The sequence below is a fragment of the Pristis pectinata genome, chromosome 1 (genome assembly GCF_009764475.1).
Source record: "Pristis pectinata isolate sPriPec2 chromosome 1, sPriPec2.1.pri, whole genome shotgun sequence".
Lineage (NCBI taxonomy): Eukaryota > Metazoa > Chordata > Chondrichthyes > Rhinopristiformes > Pristidae > Pristis > Pristis pectinata.
Window position 1 is genome coordinate 129471621 of NC_067405.1, and position 23493 is coordinate 129495113.

The 23493-nt window shown below is 38.4% G+C and overlaps 1 protein-coding gene across 2 annotated transcripts in view; it reads right to left on the bottom strand.

Annotated features, from left to right (window-relative positions):
* Positions 1 to 23493, bottom strand: part of LOC127576592 (galactocerebrosidase-like) — a 47016-nt gene that overhangs the window by 13281 nt on the left and 10242 nt on the right. The window contains exons 5-10 of one of the 2 annotated variants that reach the window (XM_052027177.1): positions 20560 to 20699; positions 18760 to 18798; positions 9925 to 10052; positions 6410 to 6565; positions 3540 to 3664; positions 2042 to 2169 (exon numbers count right to left, since the gene is read on the bottom strand). In XM_052027177.1, coding sequence (XP_051883137.1) covers positions 2042 to 2169; positions 3540 to 3664; positions 6410 to 6565; positions 9925 to 10052; positions 18760 to 18798; positions 20560 to 20699 — 716 coding nt within the window. Of the gene's footprint in view, positions 1 to 2041; positions 2170 to 3539; positions 3665 to 6409; positions 6566 to 9924; positions 10053 to 16281; positions 16410 to 18759; positions 18799 to 20559; positions 20700 to 23493 lie in introns of both variants that reach the window. The other variant, XM_052027168.1, reaches the window with a different exon arrangement.

Consider the following 23493-nt stretch of genomic DNA (forward strand, 5'->3'; position numbering starts at 1 on the left):
TCAAATATACCAGTTACAAGACAAAAAGCAACGTAATGGTAGACATAATTCTAAAGTTGCATTGAAATCAAGGAGCGCATTGAAATACAGGTTGTTAAATTTATCACTACTACAAATGGCAAAGTTGTCCTGCACATTGTCCGTATCCCTCTATTCCTTGCCTGTTCATCTGTCAAAGTGCCTCTTAAATGTTGCTATTTGTATTTGCTTCCACCACCACTCCGGCAGTGCATTCCAGGCACCTACCTCTCTCTGTGTAAAACTTGCCTCACACATCTCTCTCAAACTTTCCCCCTCTCACCTTAAACCTATGCCCGCTAGTATTTGACATTTCTACCTTGGAAAATAGACTATCTACCCTATCTGTGCCTCTCATAATTTTGCATACTTCCATCAGGTTTCCCCTCAGCCTCTGACATTCCAGAGAAAACAATCCAAGTTTGTCCAACCTCTCCTTATAGCCATTACCCTCTAATCCAGGCAACATCCTGATGAACCTCTTCTGCACCCTCTCTAGAGCCTCCACATGCTTCCTCTATGACTTTTCTTTATTTGCTACATGACACACACTTATTACTCTGAGTTGTATATTCTTCACCATCTTTGAAGTTCCACTTAATGGAAAATGGTAGGATTTATTCAATGGTCATAACTGGTGTCTTGCAAATTATAGAAGGTATTTGCAGAGACAGGAGAAAGTCAGGAGTCTAGTCCCTTCCTGCAGAATACTGTTTCCACAGCAACTGGTTGATTGGTCCAGGTTAGCTTCTGATCAAAGGTAACCTCCAGGATAATGCTGGTGAATCATAACGAATGTCAGAGGCGGATAATGATACTTCCTTTGTTAGAGATGTTCATTGCGAGGCACTTGAGGGTCTCAATGGTAACTTACTACTTATTACTGCAATTCCGATTGGTTATAGGCTTCCCTTGCATATTGTCTGGAGAGGGCCACTCTCCAGCTGTATTATCTTTCCTCCTTTTACTAATGATTTAATGAGGGTTTATCCCAGCAAGACTGCAAAAGATGCAGCAATCGACAATGGAGTGGCAGACCGACTCCAGTGTGTGGTACAGGGTGGGTTCCAACTGTAACCTCTATCTGAACAAGCTGATGCTTAACTCCACAATGCTGCTTATTCTTGGAAAGGTTCCTACCACATGGATGTGGTTATAGCTGATTTTAGCACTTTCAAGAGTCAGAGGAAAAGCAAAGGGCTATGGTTAGAGGGGATAACGCTCAATTTCCCAAAGCCATCCATTAGTACATTATGACAGACAAAATATGGTGGGCACAGCAGACAGATTCAGAATAAACATGCCATGCTTCATGGTTTCAGGATGTTGAAGAATATGGTTCTTCTGCCAGTGGTTGTGTACAAGTTGCACGTACAGGGAGTGATGAGCCCTTCTGTTGCAATGCAGATCACGTTCCTACACAGAGGCCTTTACACTTTAACATTTGCAGAATGTCACTCCCTGAAACTTGAAGGATGCTACCTCAGAATGCCCATACTACCTACAGCTTCCCGTTTGAGCAAGAGATAAATTTTCCTCTGAGCAGAATGTGGCAGGTATCATCGGTCACTTGAAATAACTGGGAGGCTGATGATCAGGATCACCTTGACCATGGCTTCACATAGAGAATGACCTAGGCAAAGATGCAGGTTGGAACTCTGCCAACAGCATACCTCAGTGATCACTTGCTTTGAAATCTCAGCCTCCACTGATATGTGAAGAAAGGAGCAATGATACTCCTGGAACTCTTAGTGAATAGACACTCTTTAACAGAACCTTTGATCCCTTCCTCCTTTGCCTATCTCTTGCAAGGTGGCTCTGTCTCGTGGGTTCTGCTCCGATAATAGTGGAGCCCCAGCATGCCCAATACTAAGGCATCCACACCGCTCCCAAAATTATTGCAACCTTCAAATGACCGATTATTAAGCAAGTTCAGTGAATGTGGACAGATTCATACTGAAGAATTCAAAGAGCAGAACCAAAACAAAACAGTATAGTACGTAATATAATGAAAGCTGGATACCATGGTCTCTACGATAATGGTGAGGTTTCCTTTCCCATCGGTAAGGGCCACATAACTGCCACCCTTTTCCAAATGACCAACAGTCTTCAGATAATGCCATCCTGGCTGAGTGAACTGTGTGGTGTGTGCTGGAAAAGATAAAAATTAGTTTAGGAAGCACATAAAACATGCAGTGATTTGTAGAAACATGATCCAACTCAGGAAAGATGCAAATCTCTATATATATATCACTCTATATATATCACTGTATATATCATCTGTATATATATCACTGATATTTTTTACTATGTTTGCAAAGTGCACATTGTCCTTTTACATTATTGTGGGTAAACAAATAGAAACCAAAACTAGCAGTACCAACTCATTTCATATAATGAACCTCAATAAAATCTGACAAATCATTTTAATCCTCATTCGCCCATAATCAACTAATTTCCTTTGAATCATAGTCTAATCATTCTAAAACAAATTTATTTAATTAATACATCATGTCCTTCATTTCATAGTTTGCAATTATGCCATACAACTTGTTTTCTGACTAGATTCTCGACCTGAAACATTAATGTGAGCTTTCTTTTCAAATTATGAAGGAATTTCTCTCTTTTTCAAAATGTTCTAACTTGTGAATTGCTTGGATCATGAACAGGGAGTGTGTGTCAGGAAAAATTAAGTCATGTTGGCAACCATAATAGTAGAATGTCATTTTATATGCAAAACATAGCCTAGGCTAAATTTTGTCCTAATCCACAACAGGTATGAAATTGATCAATGCTTAAACTGGGATAGCTGTAAAGGCTTTAGTAGATCAACACACAAAGGAGAATGAAATGGAAGTGTAAGATTGATGAAACGGGAACAGTATACAAGTACTGGGCCAAATGACCTCTTACTGTACTGTACATGTTACGCAAAGCTACACTGTTGGTGATTAAACAAGATCAATCTTGTTTAATCACCAACTGCCGTGACCAGCTGCCGTGACCTCCAATTCCAATACTTGGAATACTTAAGACTTAAATCACATGCTTAATTATATTATTATTGGATATCATGTGTGCTACAACAGGGACCTAGGAGCTGGATATATGTTTGCATAAAATCATCTCTCTTCACCTTTGATGACCCAAGTTACAGAACCAAACATATCAGTTGAAATCTGGAGAATTACATTGGAAACATCTCCAATGTAATTTTCCCATCAACAAGAGTCTTTGCAGAAGAGTTTTTACATAATACACCAAGCTTCACCAGCCAATAACCCCATTTGATATTATGTGCTAAGAGTAAGCAAAAGGCAAATAAATGGTATTCAGAAATTTCAGAAAAATAGCAAGAGTGATTTTCTTCAAAAACTAAAAATATGAAATATAATTCAACATAGTGCAGAAAGTGTAATTAGGTTGAAAATGAAATATTTCAATTCACTTCAGTTTGGCATAATGTGTGAGAAATGGACTTTTTAGATCCTATGAAGTGTGAACTTTGCATTAATGTTCACCTGTAATCCAAATAGGTGACTGCACTTCATAGTGCCCACTCCATGGTTCATCTGCTGTCATTAGCCCATCCAAGCCAAATGGCAACTCTTTATAGTAACTTGCCAACAGATTCCATGCGATTGTACTAGAAAAAGCAAAGTAGTGGAATATAATTTAACTTCACAATAAACATCAAAAACATTTTAACCTTGGGAGGTCTGATCTTCTCATTTTGTTTTATTACATAAGCATCTTCATAACTACAACAATAATTAAACTTGAAAAAAAACTATTTATTTATAACACAAGGCATTCAACTTATCAGTCCATCCCAGCTTTCAACACCGAAATTCCATGTCCCGTTCCTCTTATCCTGTAGCCCCACCACTTCTCTCTCAAATAACCACCAACTCCTCTTGCCTCCACTAAAGGGCAATTTGCAATTGCCAGTTAACCTCCTGGCATGCCTTTGGGATGTGAGAAGAAATTGGAGAAACCTCATGAGTTCACAATGTACAAACTCCACACAGACAGCATCGGACATCAGGATCAAATTTGGGCTCATGCAGCAAAGAGGCAAAAGCACTAATTCTGTGCTACCATGCTGCTACAGTTTGCTTTAGAATATTGCACAGAGATGTGCACTGGTTTTCTGTTAACTAAATTAGGCTTAGATTAGGGAATCCTGGCTATCGAGGGATGTTGAGGTTCTGGCCAGGAAAAAGGAGGCCATTGTCAGGTATAGAGAGGCAGTTGGGATCAAGCAAATCTCTTGTGTACAAGAGATGTAGGAGTACACTTAAGAAGGAAATCAGGAGGGGAAAAAGAGGACACGAGATATGCTGATAAGATAAAGAGGAATCCTAAGAGATTCTACAAGTATATTAAGAGCAGAAGGGTAATAAGGGAGAGAATGGATCCCCTGAAGGATCAGTGCAGTTGTCTACATGTGGAGCCATGGGAGATAGACTAGGTCTTAAATGAATACTATTCATCAGTATTTATTGTGGAGAAGGTCATTGAACCTAGCGAATTCAGGGAAGAGAACAGTGAGGTCCTAAAATATTTTGATATTATGATAGAGGTTCATAAATGTATCCTAGGACATTGTGGGAAGCCAGGGAAGAAATTGCTAGAGCCCTGGCAGAAATTTTTGTATCTTTCATAGCCACAGGTGAGGTACTGGAAGACTGAAGGGTGGCTACTGTTGTGCCTTTATTTAAGAAGGGATGCAAAGACAAGTCAGGGAACGACAAGCTGGGTGAGCCTAACATCAGTGGTGGGGAAGTTACTGGAGGGGGATTCTGAGAGACAGGATCTATCTGCATTTGGAAAGACAAGGACTGATTAGGAATAGTCATCATGGCTTTGTGTATGCAAATTCATGTCTCGTGTTTGATTGAGTATTTTGAAGTGGTCAGCAAGAGAGTTGACAATGGCAAGGCTTTTGATGAAGTCCCACATGATAGACTGGTCCGAAAAGGTGAGATCACATGGAATACAGGGCAAGTTAGCCAAATAGATACAAAATGGCTTGGTGGAAGGTAGTAGTGGAAGGTTGTTTTTCCAGATTGAAGGCCTGTGACCGGAGGTATGCCGCAGTGATCTGTGCCGGGCCTCCTGTTGTTTGTCATATGTGTTAATGATCTGGATGAGAATCTAGATAGCATGATTAGTAAGTATGCTGATGACATCAAAATTGGTGGTGGTGAAGAAGCTTGTCTAAGGTTACAACAGGATCTAGATCAACTGGGGAAGTGGGAAAAGTGATGCATTTTGGGAAGTTAAATCAGGTCAAGACACACAGAGTGAATGGCAGGGCCCTGGGGAGCGTTGCTGAACTGAGAGACCAAGGGTTACAAGCACATAGTTCTCTAAAAGTGCCGACACAGGTAGACAAGGTGAAGAAGGCGTACAACATGCTTGCCTTCATCTGATGAGACACTGAGTACAAGAGTTGGGACATCATGTCAGAGCTGTGAGACCGTACCTGGAGAATTGTGTGCAGTTCTGGTCACCATTCTATAGGATCGATGTGATTAAGCTAGAGAGGGTGCAGAAAACAGTCACAAGGATATTGCTGGGCCTGCAGTTTTGTGAGGGCTTGTGTTACAAGGAGAAACTGGAACTGTTTTCTGGGGGCAGTAGGAGGCTGAGAGGTAACTTTAGAGGCTTATCAAATCATGAAAGCCAGAGTCTTTTACCCCAGGGTATGGGAGTCTAAAACTAGAGGGTACAGGTTTAAGCTAATAAGGGAAAGACAAAAAGGAGACCTGAGGGACAAGTTTTTCCACACAGAGACTGATGGGTATGTGGAACAAACTGCCAGGGGAAGTGGTATAGGCAGATACTTGGGCAGATTCATGGATAGAAAAGGTTTAGTAGGATATGGGCCAAATGCAGGCAAATGGTTTAGCTCATGAAGGCACCTTGGTCGGCAGGGACGAATTGGGCCGAAGGGCCTATTTCTATGCTACATAACTCTATGGCTCAATAACCATGAATATAAAAGAAGAAATGATAATGCTGGTTTAACCACCACTGTTCATAGCATCCACATTTTCACCATTGTTGCTTTCTACCATTGCAGCATACAATCTAAGCTTATGAGAATAAGAAGTGGTGCCTTGAGAACACATCTACTCTAAAGTTCCTTACATCTAACTTGTATACCATTCCTGGGACTCCCTTTTCAATAGCTTTGGGGGAACACATCATCCAAAACCTGTAAAGATTCACAAGTGCATGACTACTTTTTCAAGCCAATCAGGGCTAGATAATCAATGCAGCTTTATCATCATAGTCTGTATTTCAATAGCCAGTTTGCTTTTGAATGTCGACAGAGGTATATACTGGTTTTTGGTTTATTTTATCTATATTTAGTACTTACGAAGTCATATTGCCATTAACATAATTCTGGTTAAGTATCCGAGCCCAACACCCTCCTCCTACATTATTATCAACAGTACTGTAGTCTTCAGATGACCACAGCTTCTTGCCAGTCTTCCTAGCATTGCTGCTTGAAACTGTTCCAGGATAATGGGCTCTAAGGTATGAAATAGAACATTCATAATGTAAAATGCATTTCATTTTTAAACAACTTGCATTTATATCCTATATTTAAAGTAGTAAAATATCCCAAACCAATTAATAAACAGAAATTAATAAAACATATTTTGACATTGAACCACAGGAGGAACAACTTGGCTAAAAAGGTATGTTTTTAAATGCATCCTAAAGGTGAGAGAATTGGAGGAGCAAGGTTGAGGCAGAGAGACTGAGCTATGATTTTAATGGAGACAAGGATATCAAAGTTGGTGCAAGGGTATGATTTAGCAATTTCACAGAAATGTCACTCTAAATTTCAGACAAAAGCTAGATGGTTACAAATTACAGTAGTAAATGACAAAAAACACGAGTCTTTTGCCTCAGGAGGGAAGAGGAATGTGTACAGATAATGATACAAGGAAACAATACGAGAGTGGCAGTTATGATAGGTGCAGAGAGGCAAAGCAAGATTGCGGGCCAAATAAACATAGATATTGTTACTAGAGGTATCTGGCCTAATGATCCAGATACACAAATTCAAATCTGAAGAGAGCAGCTGAAGAATTCAAAGTCAGTTAATTAAATACCAAGATGAAACAAAAAGCTAACAGCGCAGGAATGGGTGCTGTGAAACTATTGGATTGTGATGAAAATGCGTCTTCATATTCAAGAAAGGGAGTCTTCCCTCTTTCACCTGACTCAAGTCCCAAGCAATTTGGTTGACTTTCATATACCCTCTGAAATGGTTTAGTAAACTAAGGGAGATTAGATGTAGGTAATAAACATTGGCCTGGTTAACAACACACATAGCACGAGTGAAAGAAGAAAAAATAAGATCAAAGGGTTGGGAAGCATTGTGAAAATAGAGAAAGAGATTTACAGAAGAAATTCAAAACACAGAAAGCATGAGTTAGGTTGGAGGTTGAAATCACCAACAACATGAAATTATTCAGTATAAAAGCAAAGAAAAGATTTCTGCAAGAAACAATGTGAAACTTGGGGGCACTGCCAAACTAGAGGTACTGAAGCAGTGGTAATGCCTGGACTAATGATTTGGAGATGCTCCATTCTCACTGTGAATTTGGTGCAAGTCTGGAATTTAAAGCTACTTGTCAATAATGGTGATCACAAAACTACCTTTCCTTATGCAGCCTGACCCATACAATGGATGTGTTTGATGCATAACTACGCCAAGCCAAATCAGAAAAAAAACTGTGTTGGGTAACAAATGCTGGGCTTATCAGTGATGCTGATATTCCAGAAAATATAAAAAAGTACAATAATTTGGGGTAGGAAGTAACAGGGGGAAAAGTAGGATGTTTATAAAAGTCATTAACAGCAATGTAATTTAGTGAGGAGCTATACTATCACTGCACCAATTTGAGCAGAGGGAAGAGTCATTAAAAAGAGAAAGGCATCATCTTCCTTTATCCTTGCTCTATTAAGACCATGGTTCTAATGGGATTAACTACAATAAGATGATGACAAATGACAAGTGTCATGTTTGCAATGAATATGCAAACCAGAGGGATACGTGGAGGGGCTGAGGGTTGCAATGATGGCATCATAAGCATCCACAGGATTAGAACTGGGAGTGATGAGGGGAGGTTAGCAACATTATACTCTGCTAGGAAGGGGGAGCGTGGGATGGAGCAACTGGAGTTGCTGTTTACTTGTGGTAGTGACAAGTCCCTTATTGGGTCTTTCAGAGGATGTCAAGGAAAATATAAAGGGAAGCTATAGGATTGTTTAAAAGGGAAAGAACCACAAGACGAAAGGAGGAGTGGGAAAGATGATACTTGTGGAAGCATTGGAGTTTGGGTGGTATACAGATGTGCTGAAAAAGTTAACCATAATGCCCAGGAGTATCAGAAATTTGAAAAAAAATGAGGAATGAGAAGCGATAGCCTCCAGCTTGTGGCAACACCCAAAACTGGCATGAAGAAACTACATTAATTATATCTTAGTTACATAACCAATCATGAAATCTACACACCGAAATGCATCAGGAGCAGAGACAACATGAGGGAAAACTACTGCTAAAGGCTTGCTGGAATCTAGATGAAAACAGTGAAGAACCTATGATCACATGCTGAGATTGTTGAATGAGCTCACAGGTTATTTGATGGGCAGAACATTGAGGCATGTGTTTCTAATGAATTACTTATTTCACATTTCAATGTTGAAACAGCTATTGCTGTGCCTAGTCTTTCAAGTGAAGAAGACATAGCCATTACTGCTCTGTGAGTCAATGCTGATACATCTTAAAAGATCTAATAAAGCATCATCTCTTCATGACAAACAGAATCAAGAATTTCAGTAAAACAAAATTTTCTGTTAATGTTAAAGACAAGTTACATGATTTAAATGTAATTAATTGTTCTGTTGTCACTGTTTATATAAAACATTATTTCAAACACAGATAAGGCAAGACCCTTGAGATAACTTGATTGTGACACTGCATAGGATTGAAGCACATGCTTCAGTGGAAGTTTCATCTGCCCAGCCTTCACAAAACAGTGTTAGGAGACTGAAATTGAATACAAAAAGATTTATCATCCAATTTTCTTATTTTTCCCTTTTCAGGCTGTTCACTGACATTTATAACTCAGAATGGTAGGTACATGGTGAAAAACAGAGAATGCTAGAAACTGGTCAGTAGCACTTATGAAGAGAGTTGATATTTCAGGATGATGATCTTCCACCAGAAATTGAACAAGTTAGAGATAAAACAAGTTTAAAGATGCAGAGAAGGGAAGTGGAGAGAACAGATGGCAAGTTTGTGAGAGTGGAAGGCAGAATGTATAACAAAAACGAGTTGCAGAGCAAAAGGGGATGAAGAAATAAAAAACGGTGCCTGAGTGCCAAGTATGGGAATAGCAGAATCATGCTATCATTTAATTTCTCCTGTTCTTTTGTTCTTTCCCTCCTAATTTATCTGCATTTATGTCCCTGATTGATGGCATTAAACACACTATAGAGTAACATCAGTATAATATGCTCTGCCTCTGAAGTGCAAAGTGCAACACACTGATTTCAAAGGAATAAATCACAGGTGTAAATTTCTGACTTTGCCATAGTGAATTCAACCATGGGTATCTCTGATAATTTTTCTCAGTTTAGATAAAAAGGCCATTGATCTGCAGTGTTAACATATTACACAGATGTTCCTGACCTGCTAAGTATTTCCAGCATATTTGCTACTTTTTAAAAAAAATTTTACTCAAGGCAGGAAACATCCAGGTATATGTAACCCCACTGGAAACATTTCTTTTGTCTCTGGAAAAAAAACTGCACTAACATTGCAAATTTCATATTTTTCAATACCATCCGAAAATGGAGGGCACAAATGCCTACCCTATAACGTCGACCACATCACTTAGCTCAGTATGAAGCACAGACCAAGATATCGGTTCCCAAAGATTATCGCTGGCTATGATTTTCACCTGCTCTAGACCCATTTTGTCCATGGTATATCTCAGCAGCTTGGCAGAAAAAGACAGAGAAAGTCATAGGAAATATTAGCATTTTCAACATCCATGTGTATTTGCAATTAAAATTAAGAATGAAGACGACACGTCTCCAAGACAGAATTTGGAGGGTGTTTGTAAGACACTATACTATCATTCAGATATTAAAAACATTCTTAAAGATGTAACATAAATAAAACTAAAGGTTGCTTGGTGGTGTAAATGTTCTTTGTCAGTGCATGACTCTCTGTAATAACATCCTGCAATGACAACTTGATTTCCTGCTTCCAATTTCAATCAAAATTGCTTGCTGATACATTAATGGGAGAGTGAAAACAGGTCAAGCCGTGCATGCTTTCATACAACAGCGTACACAACACAGCACTAGAAAAACAACAAATCGCTTATAATAAATTGAAGTTTAAATGTGGATAACACTGCATACACTCTTCCAATGGTCAAGCTGAATTGGTGTGTTCACATTTTATGATTGTCAATTTTGCAACATCAATAGGAAGATGAAAGGAAGAGCTAGGTCACGTTTTCATATACTGAAAAATAATTCTAAATGCAGTACCCTTAGCAATCTTTCACGGTACTTTAAAAAAAAGTAAACTTTCCTGTAAATGGAATTGCAAAATTTAATGGTAAATAACATACTGAGTTTAAACTGGACTGAACCATGGAACTATGGTAAATGGAATGGGGGGAACCAAGAACTATAGTGTTGTAAAGCACATGAACATACAATTTAGGAGCAGGAATGGGCCCTTCGACCCCACTCTGCAATTAATAAGATCATGGTTAATCTGACTGTAACCTCAATTCCCCATTCTGTCTACCTTAGTAGCTTTCGCTGCCTTGTTTATCAGGAACCCATTTTAAAAATATTCCAAGACACAGCTTCTTCTGCACTTTGAGGAAGAGTGTGTCAAAGACTCACAACCCCGAGAGAAATATTTTGTCTCCTGTCTTAAGTGGGCTACTGTTTATTTTTCTTTTTAAAACAGTGACCCCCTAGTTCTAGATTCTCCCACAATAGGGAACATTCTCTTCACATGAGTCTTCAACATCCCTCAGGGTCATACAGTATGTTTCAATCAGTGTTAAGAAAACTGAGAAGCCAGAGACACAAGAGATTCTGCAGATGCTGGAACCTGGAGCAACACATACACACAAAATGCTGGAGGGACTCAGCAGGTCAGGCAGCATCAATGGAGGGAAATAAACAGTCAACGTTTCGGCCCAAGACCCTTCATCAGGGCTGGAAAGGGAGAAGGCAGAAGCCAGAATAAGAAGGTTGGGGGAGGGGGAGGAGCACAAGCTGGCAGGTGATAGGTGAATCCAAGTGAGGGGGGAAGGTAGGTAGGTGGGTGGGGGAGTGGGGATGAAAGGGAGTGATGTAAGAAGCTGAGAGGTGACAGGTGGAAGAGGCAAAGGGCTGAAGGATGAGAGGGCTGTAGACCATGGAATAAAATGAAGGAGGTGGGGAATAGATGGGCAGGTCATGAGGGCGGAGGAGGGGAAAGAGAAGGGGTGAGGGGGCCACAGGAATGAGGGAAGACGGGAGGGGGAAGAAAGAAACAAAAACAGGAACAAAATGGGCAGGGCAAGAGGGGAGGGGTTACCAGAAGTTGGAGAAACTGATGTCAAGGCCATCATATAAGCCAAGCATATTTTAAGTTGCAAAGAGGGAGGGGTGGAGAGATAATGGGAATGATTATGAGAGGGTAGTGACCAAGAGACAGCAAATGATTGAAATTGTGATGATGCTGTCTGAAAATGGGTGGTGAAGGCATATCATTGCAGTTGATCCATTTGGGCGAGATACAACCAAAAATAGAAGAACAGGGGAGACGTAAATAATAAAACACTGTTACTGCAAGATACTGAACACTGCGGATGCTGTAAATATAAAATAACAGAGAATGCTGGAAATATTCAGCAAGTTAGACAGCATTTGTGGAGAGGGGTGAATGGAGTTAACACAAGACCTTTTATCAGAACTGTTTGTATCACAGCTGATTAGTTCTGAAGTCATCAACCTGCAACGTTAGCTCCATTTTTTTGTAGTATTTCCAGCGTTCTTTTATTTCAGATTTTCAGCAACTGCATACATAGGTTTGTATCCCATAGTTCCAGTACTGTTTTGTTTTTCCTCCCTCCAGTTCATTCACTTTCTTTCATTTGCATATCCTCAAGACACATCAGCTCTGATTAATGAGCTTTCATGACTCACCACCACTTCTGTCATTCAGTCCGTCTACCAATTCTATCACAGAAATTCTCTTCAGCCCTCCCACTTCTCTGAAACTTAAAATATCTTTGACTTCTAACCTTTCCTCATGCTGATAACAGGTCATTGATCTGAAACATTAACTTCATTATTCTCTCCGCAGATGCTGCCTGACCAAAGAATTTATTCCTATTGCATGAAGTAGTCCTACTGCCAACCCACTCTCATTTCAAGTATGAAATAAATGAGTTTACTTTGAGGCACAGGGTAACAGGTTGGAGCTAAAAATGGAAACCAGTTAAGTTTCTGATTCCAAAGTTCAATGCAGAGGGGATTTCACAGATGATTTCTGATCACTTTGCTCACAGGCCAAAAACAAGGGAGGTGGGGAGGGTAGGATTGAGAGAAATATTATTAATTACACTCCTGGGTCTCAGTATTTAACACTGAGATAATTGGAGTAACTTAAAACTAAACATAAAAATCAGTGTTACAACTCAATGTTTGCAAAAGAAAATAAATTATTTCTTATTCTGGAAAAAGTACTATATTTTATATGCTTAAGAACACTGCTGGACAGAAACATCAAAAATATTCACATTATGCTTCAAGAAACAAAAAAAAAATTCTCCCATACAAAACAAATTATCAACTATTTAGTGAAGCACAGGAAAAAAAGAAACCACAACCATTGCCTAACTATTTGAAGACCAAACTACCATGTTTTCTGTTATGGATATGCTGTTATAGAGTCATACAGCGCAGAAACAGGTACCTGAAGCCAAAAAAAAATCAAACTGCTGGAGGATCTCAGTGGGTCAAGCAGTATGTTGATGTTTTGGGTCAAGACCTTGCTACAGGACAATTCCTTCTCCCCTCCACAGAAGCTGCTTGACCCTCTGAAGTCCTCCAGCAGTTGATCTTTTCACTCTTTTACACTAATCTCATTTTATTTATTTTCACCCCCTACACACTAGTCCACAAGTTACAGTGGACAATTAACCTACCAATCTGCATATCTTTGAGATGTCGAGCACCCATAGGAAACCAATATGGTCACAGGGAGAATGTGCAAACTCATTTTATTGTTTATATTGTAAAATATTATCAATAGAATGAGTTATATTAATTAAACTACTATATTTACTAACTTGTGCATAACAGCATAGCAAAATCACCTAGTAAATAGATAAGCCATATATGGATGAGAAAGATTCCTTGTTCAATCCATGGTCAATACTAAGTTAATCAATCTTAGCTGGTATGGAAAAGGACCTTAGTGAAATAGGATTGCAGAGAGGAAAATTGGTCCTCATTACTAGCAGCCAATCCTGGAAACATAAGAACTTCACTGATGACAAGAACAGATATGAAGAATCAACATTGATAATCCACAGTAACCTAGTAACAATAATCACCAATGAGAATCACATACTAAGAATGGCCATTAGTCAAGATACTGCTGTGTTTGGCATCTAAACAAATAATTCTCTACAAAATGGCTATGGTCCTGATAATTGCAAAATGGCAAATGAGGATACCTGACAGGGAAACCTCTCTCCTCGGGGACTCCCCATCACCTCCAACAGCATAAACCTCCCAAACGGCACTGAAAGAACTCCTTGAACTACACACCAATGATACTGACCCAAATTACAACCCTCACTTATCCCAACACAAGCCATGATCACAAGTCTTTGACTCAGTGACGATGAGTCCTTTCACAGCTGCCACATCTGAGCAACCACCACCCAGACTGGTGACTGCCCGCAACATCAGCAACATCCTGTGACTGGCAATCTCCCATGACCCCATAACCTCCCCAATGATGGTTACTCTCCAAATCCCTCCCACCCCCTCCAAAAAGCAGCCAACCTTAGCCCCAACTTCCTTCTGACCCACTAACCCTGGGCCTCTCTTTCCTCTGTGATCAGCTAGCTATGTCTCCGATCTTCCCCTTTTCGTTTTTATGCTCTACACTGGTGCAGCATTCAAAGGAAAACTTTATCTGGTGGATTCAGCAATGTAAGACTGAATTGTGAAGGATGGACCCATACCAAAGTGGCTGTTGGTGTGTCATACAGCGACAAATTAACATGTCACCATAGACACTAGTGAATGTCTAGGCAATGGCCTACCGTTTCAGAGCAGTATTATTAATATTTATTTTAATCAGAGCAAATACACTAAAATGTTAAAGTTTGTAGCTATAACCTGAATAAAAAGCAAGGGGCTATTTAGTAAAATGACTAAATAAAATATAAAACAACCTCATTTTAGACTTCTAGGAATCCCACATCTTACTAAAGTATTAAGTGTTCTTCTTCTATTTCTTCTGGGATGTCAGTCAGAATTGCATAAACCATTTGTGTTTGCAATACTATATCATAATTGCCTTAACTCATTTAAATTGTAACCATCAGAAAAGCAGTTTTCTTAGTGAAAAAATGACTAATGTTAATGTATATTTAACTGATTTCCACTAAAATGTTCAGATTTCTGTTTGGGTGTTGATAAGTTGACTTTCACCAAACATTTACAGAAACATTTTCTGTATTTCTTAAAGCAAAAGCCCATATCTGGAGAGATGCAGTTATTTTATCTGTTTTGTTAGGATACTTGATAATCACCAAATATTTATTAACAAATTATATTCCTAACATTCCACAATCTCAAAACAATATTCATAACACACTACAAAAATCATTTATAGCACTAACTACATTTCTGTCAGATTTTAAAAATATTTGATTCATAATGTGATTTGCTTCTTCAAAGATTAATTTTTCAGTGCACAGTCTTTGATAAATCCCATCAAAATATTTTATTGAAATAGCTCAAATGTATCTTTGAAACTGCTAGTGAGATCCATAAAAATGCTTTTGTTTTATTACAAGATAATGTTGATTGTTACTTAGTATTTCAGTCTTTTGCTTGCTTTCCTGTTTTGTGATGTTCAAATCAAAAGTACGTTTTTTTTTAAAAACTAATTTGTCTGTAGTTAGCCTTTCAGGTCTCCTCCTCACCATCTCCATCCCCAGGATGATAAAAATCAAAACACAAAAACACCAATGAATTTAGGCTATAAATATAAATCAGCAGCCATCTCGTCAGTCAAATGTCTTCTTTTGAACAGGTGTAAACATATATGTAATTTTAGATGAATTACATATGATCCATTTGTAATGTAGCTTCTGATATTTGTGCACAGAGAAGCTGAGAGCTACAGACTTGTGGGACTTTTGATGCCACAGTGATGGATTTGAAAATTGAAGATGTCAACAATATATGGGGTTTCAGAAGGAAAGAGTGAGAGATACAAAAGATTAAAAGGAGAAGTGCATTTTATTTGACTTTATTATCTGTAAAATTGTTATTTGACAACCTAACATCAAAAAAATGTAACTTCTTCATCATCTCCCAGAATTAGGCTTTTCAACACAAGCAAATGAAGTTCATGTGTGTTATGTCTAACCATTCTGTAGTCTGATCCCATTTCACAGAGTTTCCAAGTGCAGATAAAAAAGGCAATAGATTCAGATTCATGTTTGAAACTTAGAGTGATCTGATGGCGACACTACTGTAGACTGACTCTACATAGCAATTGATCATCTGCTTGCTCTATGGAGGTGGATGAAGGGCATTCAATTAAAAAAGTGAAACCATTGAGCCACCTCTTTTTGATTCTGTTCCCTTATGATTCAACCTGGTTTTTCATTGTTATTCCTTCAGGTTTTTAGTCCCTATTCTTTCTCAATCATCAAAAAAGTGTCAAACAGAAATACCTTTATAATAAAGATAAAACATCACAGAAAAGAAACTAAAGCCAAAAATCAGATTGTACACTTGGCAGTGAAACAAGCTATAAAATGCCCATAATCCAAAATGCTTTTCACTAAGATCCTTCACCTTTTTGGTATCGTATTCTAATTAAAACGGACCATGAGGAAATAAAATTTTAGCAAGAGAGCTGAAATTTTATAATGCAATTTAGCCCCAAAAACTTACCCTATTATTTCAACTGCGTCACTTAGGTATGGATCAACTATTAAATCATTTGCGATCCCCCAACTTCCATCTGCAGCAATAATACCAACATTCTTTAAACCAACTTTATCCAGTGATTGACGCAGCACCTTTGCAACAGATAAAGATGAAAATCACTGGACTAAAAAAAAGTAACAAACTTACCCAGAAAACTCCCATTAACAAGACTGTTACCTGGGCAGAAGGTGGGATTAGACAACATTTCAAACCAACTCAATGCATAGCACCACAGTTAGAGAGCAAAAGAAAATACAGGGCAAATTAGGATGTAGCAATTAAGCTGCAAAAGGCACACCAAAAGGCCAAAGATTGTAGGATGGATACTGGGAAGGAAGCAAGGAGTCCCACAACTGTGACATACTGGGAAAAATAAAGAAGACTTCAATGATGATTTTGTTCAATGTGATGAAGATGAAGGGGACTAGTACAGCAACTTAGAAAGAATAAGAGGTACTTTTTAGCAGAGCAATCAGAGTAAAAATTAATAGACTGCAAGGCAGCTGCAATGGAGATAGCCTGGAAGGTAGTAGGATCATCTAATTCACAAATTTTTTTTTGTTATTTTGAGGATTATTTGACAACCATGGCTTTGGGCAACATCCTGGCTCTGGAGCTGAAGATCTGTACTACAGAAATAGTCACACCTCGTCCATTATAGCTCCAACACAGTTACTACTCTAAAATGGAAAATTACCTAGTATGTCCTATCACCATGACAGGATGAATCCAATCCAGACAACTTTTTTTTCTTTTTAAAAGACCAGCATTCATTGTCCATCCTTAACTCCCCTCGACTGAGTGACAATGTTGCCTTTTTAAAGTGTGCTGTTCATATGGTAAAGGTACTCACACATTGTTAGCTTGCGAGTTCCAGGATTCTGACTCAGTAATATACACTCCGGGCTGGATGGTATGTGCAAGTTACTGTAGTGCAATTTCTAAATGGCTTCCACTGAAACCAGTTATGGCATGTTAGGGGAAGTGAATGTTTCTGGTGGCAAAAGGGTTGCCAATCAAGCAGTCTGCTATCTTGTATACTGTCAGGCTTTCTGAGGTGATGCACTGACATGTACTGTATGCTTACTACACAAAACTGGTAATTGATCCTGAATCAAATTTCTTTGCATGTCACAAAGCCAGTTGATTCTGTTGTAATTGTAACACAAGTATTATACATCACTTCCTTATACAACTGGAATACTCATTACTTAAAACACAATAGTCCAATTAATTCTGGCTTTTTCAATCAACTATCTCGAGACATGTTTCAACCAAAACTTTAGTTATTCTAAAAACAATGGGTCAAAACAGACAAAAAAAAACTGGCCCTGTTTATTTAGTCAAAGATATTCACTTCTAACAAGCATGCAATTTTTCCTGAAAGCACTATAATACTTCATCTGTGATTTCAAGCAAATTATGTCATTATAGCAAATAGATATATACTCAGACCAAAGAAAAACCATATTCCCCTCTTATTGCTTCTATTCACACATAAAATTTTCCAAAACTAAGTTATAAAAAACATCCTTGACTATAAATTCAGCATTTAGCAGTACGGTAGTAACAATATATTGAACTCTGTGTCTGAATTTCAAGTCTTTTGAGAGTAAAGTGTGGAGGCAAAGTACAACATGGTGATGCTATTATATAACTTTCTTAGGACGGTTGACTAGGTTTGAAATTCTAGGCACATGTCTTTCCAAATGTGAATGACCAACACATTGAAAATTTTTCTCACATAATTCAAGAAGACAAAATTAGCATTATATTACAAAATGTACATTTCCACAATATCTGATGAAAAAAAAACTAGAGACACATGTTACAGATGAAATAGGAGCAAAAACGTCGAGAGCTCTTACACTTTCCCAAAACAAACTGGAATGAAGATAGTTCTGGACATAATGTTATCACACCCATCATCATTTGTACCATGCTAAAATATAAAATTAGTTTGATTAATTTTATAATTAATTTAAAGATGCTGCTTACACAAACACTACCATTGTAATAAATGTTTATCTTACTGAATTTGCACAGTTTTTTTGTAGAAAACTTTACATAGTTGCTCAACATATAAAAACCATTCAAAATGTGTATGATGTGAACTTAGTTTCCTACATTGTTCTTTAAAAAATGATTACATATAAAAATTAAGTTAAAAATATTTTCAAAATATTTTCCAACAAAAATTATTCCTAGAACCCCCTCCCCAACTATCATAGGCACTGTGGTTTCTTCCCATATACCAAAGACATGCTGGTACTGCAGGTGATGGCATGGGAATTAGAGGGGGGTTGATGAACATGTGGGAGAGAATGTGGTACAGGGAGAATGTGACTGATGGGAATACTCTGAGAACCAAATAGGCTCGATGGGCAGAATGGCCTCCTTCTATGTCATAAGAAAATAGGAGATAAAATATGAGAAACATACCAGGATGTACTTTTTGTCATAACTTCTCTCATTCCAAATCTAGGACAGAAATGTAAAAGAATCCTATTAATTTATGAACATTACTATTTTGATTTTGCACGAAATATTCTTAAATAGAAATCGGTGTCAACTATATCAGCAAACATACATTTTGCCACTAATTGTTTAGTATTATAGCCAAAATGCATCTATGAATATGTACAATTAGGAACATTAAATTATTTTCCTTCCAGGACAAACTTCATTGCGCAAGTAGACTTTAAGGAATGAATCGCAAATCTAAATTATACAACTGTTTAACAAAAATAATTTTAGTGTACTATTTATTCCAGGTCATGTGACTTCCAACATTGAGGGCAATATCTAACAAAAGTAGCTCAGAAATAAGGCTCTTTTTGGACAAAAAACCCTGATCTCAGACTCGAGCAACTGAATAGCCTATTCCTGCTTCTGCTTCTTGTTTTTGAACCTCATAGCACAGAACAGAGTCACTTGGCCCATATGCTTATGTTGACTCTGAAGGGGCCATTCACTCATGACTTGCATCCAAGATTTTCCTCAAACTAAACAAATTAATTTTCTTTAGGTGCATATCCTGAAGCTGATTTCACCATCCTTTCATGTAGCGTGTTCTGGATTAAATACAAGCATCTTTGGGAAGAAAAATCTTAATCTCCTTTCTAGTGATTCTACCAATTAATTTACACCAATGAATTCTGATTACTGGCTCATTTGCCAGAGGAAACTGGTTCTCTCCAGTTTGGACTTAACCACCTGCTAGTAGGTTTAGCATATGAGCATACCTTTGTTTTTGTATTCAGCCTCCACAATAAAAGTACCACATATGCTTTCTTAACTGCCATGTCAACTTGACCTACCACCTACCTAGTCTCATTTACTAAAGTCCCTCAATATTTGCTCCTCACCAAAAAGTGTGCTATTTTGATTACACCAACTCTCCATGTTGCTTCTCCTGAATGGATATAATTTCACACAAGGCCATTAGAATGCACTCAGATGTAACTCTGATTCACCAACCTACTCCCTGCTAAAGTCTGCTAATATCTTGTTCAGTCTTTGCTCTGTTTCTGAGCTGTGTATCATTCACAAACTTCAAAACTGTACTTGCTGCACCCAATTCCATGTCATTTGTATTTAACAGGAAAAGCAATTCGCCTGGGAGATCGCACTGCAAAATTATCTCCAGAGAGAAAACCATTCATTCACCTCTGCTCTCTGCTTTCTATTGCTTGAAAAATTATGTAAAAAGTTTCAACTGCCTCTTTGCAACCTTGTGCTTTCAGTTTCTGAATAAAGTGCTTATGTGTGGTACTTTATCAAGTGCCTTTTGAAAGTCACATAAACATTTACTGCACCAAGTAAATAAAATACAAGTCCAAATTCTGCTATGTTTTCAATTGATTTGTGAAAGGTCCATAACAGCACTAAAATCTGTGTCATCGTTGGGCTTATTGATCAATTTTAAATCTCTTGGATAATTTTATGAATTTTCATGGAGAGCAAAAAAAAAGCCCGATGTTTACTTTTTTTTTCCTTGAACATTCAATGTCATATTCTCTTGAATTTTGAAATTACATGCACAACACATAATAATTAATTCTTTAAATTGCTCATTAAAGATGGGTTTAAAATTTTGTTTTATTCGACATTCATCACCCTGCTCCTTTTTCCTCCCTGAAACAATGAAGTTATTCTGCTTCAACATCAAATGTAAATTACCATCTCTACAATACTAACAAACAAGAGATATGTTTTATTTTATTAAGTACTTCTACTAACCCCAACATAATCAATATCAAGATTATGATACAATTTAGCACCGTGAATCCATGAAGAAATATAATAGGCTGTTCTGTCTGGGTAAGAGTAAGGTGAGCTCTCTCCACGACCAATCCAAGCAGGGAAGGCCCAGGGTAGCCCTGAAAAATAAATAAAGCATTCACTTAAAAAGCAAATTACAATTACAGCAATATTAAAATAGTTAGTTTTGAATTTAGATTTCAGGATTCCTCCTTAATTGTGGTGACGTGCCAGGGTAAAATTTCAAGGGATCTAGAGGGTTTCTAATACCTCCCTCCAGCACCATTCTTCTTGAAAGAAACTATTCAGCTATACCCAAACCTGTGGTTAACATACACAATAAAACTGTTAGTCTGGCAGGTTTGGGACTTAGGTGGTGCCGGAATGTCAGATTTTCCGCATATTGGACGTTATTCCCAATTAATATTCCAATACAGTTTCAATTCACTTTTTTACAAAAAAAGATGTGACATAGTGGTATCATAAATTTTCTACCTGGTAGGTTTAAATGCAGCGGGGAAGCCACAGCTTTGGTTTGTTAACGGGAGCACAGGAACAGCACTTAGTGAGCCGGATGCTGAACCATCAGGATTCCCGTTCAATTCGATGCTGGATTATCAGCGAATAGTATTCTCAATTTTCAGCAAACATTACTGACACCAGATTTCAAGTTAATCATTTGCCACCTCTACTCTTCAATAGGTTTTGTAAAAGTAATCATCTGAGCATGCATAAGAAATGACAAACGAACGGTAAGTATCACAAGGGAGAAACAGATTTAAAAGGGCAGCAGAGTGATGCTGCAGGTAGTGTAGCTGTCTCCTAGCTCTGGTGATTGAGGCTTGATTCTGAACTCTGGTGTTGTCTGGAGTTTGAATCTTCTCCTTGTGACTGTGCAGAATTCCCACAAGTGCTCTGCTTTCCTCCTACATCCCAAAGGCTTGCTAGCCAATTGGTTAATGTAACCAGAAAAAAAAAAACAGGAATTGTATGCCTCAAAATTCTAGCACACCCTTGCTGGAGACTCCATGACACTTGTACTCTTGTGCAAGTGATGAAGCAGTTGACATTTCAGAACTGATATTCACTTTGGAGGTTGGGATTGGGTGATCAGTGGCCACAAGCCCAATTGGGCCTGTGCTGATGACAGAATATCAGCAATGAATGGACTAATTAGTGAATTAGCACGAAGCAGCAAGTAGGGACAACAGGTTATTTTCAGTTCGGCATCCTACAATCAGTTGTTTACAATACATATAAATAACGTGGAGGAAATAAATAAAAAGTACTGTAACCAGATTTGGGGATGGTACAAGGTAGAGCAGAAGCCAAGCTGTGAAGAGGATATGAATAGTTTACAGAGAGATATTGACAGGTTAAGCTAGTGGGCAAAAAGGTAATACATAGGAAAATGTGAAGCTGTTCACTTTGAAGAAAAGAATGATGAAACAAATTATTTTCTAAATGGAGGAGGACAGCAGAAGGCTACAGTGTCGAGATTTTGAAATTGTCCTAAATGTAACGCAGATATGCAGCACGGGTACTGTGGGCTAATGGAATATTTGCCTTTATTTCAGGCGGTTGGAGTATAAAAATAGGGAACTCTTACTACATCCTTACAAGATATTAGTGAGACCACATCTAGAGTTGGGTGTACAGTTTTGGTTCCTTTAATTATCACAGCTCAGAGAAGGTTCACAAGGACGATCCTGGGTACGAAGGAACTGTCTAATGAGGAAAGGCTCAATAGCCTTTCTACACTCATTTAGAGTTTAGACGAATGAAAGTGAACGTACTGAAACACAAGATTCCTATAGGGTTTGTCAAGGTAAATGCTAGAGGGATGTTTCCTTTCATGGGAGTCTCAAATCAAAGAGCATAGGACTAAGAAGGTGCCCATTTAAGACCAAGATGGAGAAGAATTCCTCCTCTCAAATCGTTGTCTTTGGAGTTCCTTGCCTTAAAAGCTGTGGCGGCTGAATCTTTGAAGACATTTAAAGCAGAGATAGATTTTTAATAAGCAAGGGAATGAATTGCTATGCACATTGAGAGGGGAAAGTGGGCCAGAGAGTTGTGAATCTGGAATTCTCTACCCAAAAGGGCTGTAGAGGCTCAGTTGCTGAGTACATTTAAGACAGGTATGAACAGATATATGGACCTTAAGGGAATCAATGGATTTACAGTTAGTGTAGGAATATGGCACTGTGGTAAACGTTCAGCTAAAATCTCAATGAAGGGCAGAGTATATTCGAAGGGCTGTGGTGAAAGGGAACTGAAGTGCCACAGAGCATTTTATTACAGGCACTAATTGATTACATTGTCATAGGAAAGAAGTTATTAAACTAGAACGAGGGCAGAAAAGATTTACCAGGATGATGCCTGGACTTGGGGGCCCAAGTTACAAGGAGAGGTTGCATAGACTAGGACTTTGTTCCCTGGAACGTTGGAGATTGAGGGGTGACCTGACAGAGGTATAGAAGATCATGAGGGGCACAGACAGGGTGAAAGCACATGGTCTTTTTCCCAGGGAGGGGGTACTGAAAACAAGAGGGCAATAGGTTTACGATCAGATGCGAGAGATTTAAAAGGGGGCGTCAGGGGCAGTTTCTTCACACAAGGGGTGGTGCGTATTTGGAATGAGCTGCCAGAAACAGTGGTTGAAAGGGTGCATTAGTAACGTTTAAGGCCACCTGGATAAGTACATGGATAGGAGAGGTTTAGAGGGGTATTGGGCCAAACATGGACAGATGGGACTAGCTTGCTGGGCAACACAGTCGGCGTGGACCAGTTGGGCCAAAAGGGCCTATTTCCATGCTGTATGACTTCAAGCACAAATCAAGATTTACTATGAAGTAAACATAGATGCACACAAGGTTTGCCGTCATAAATGTGCCAAGAATTTTATAAACAAAA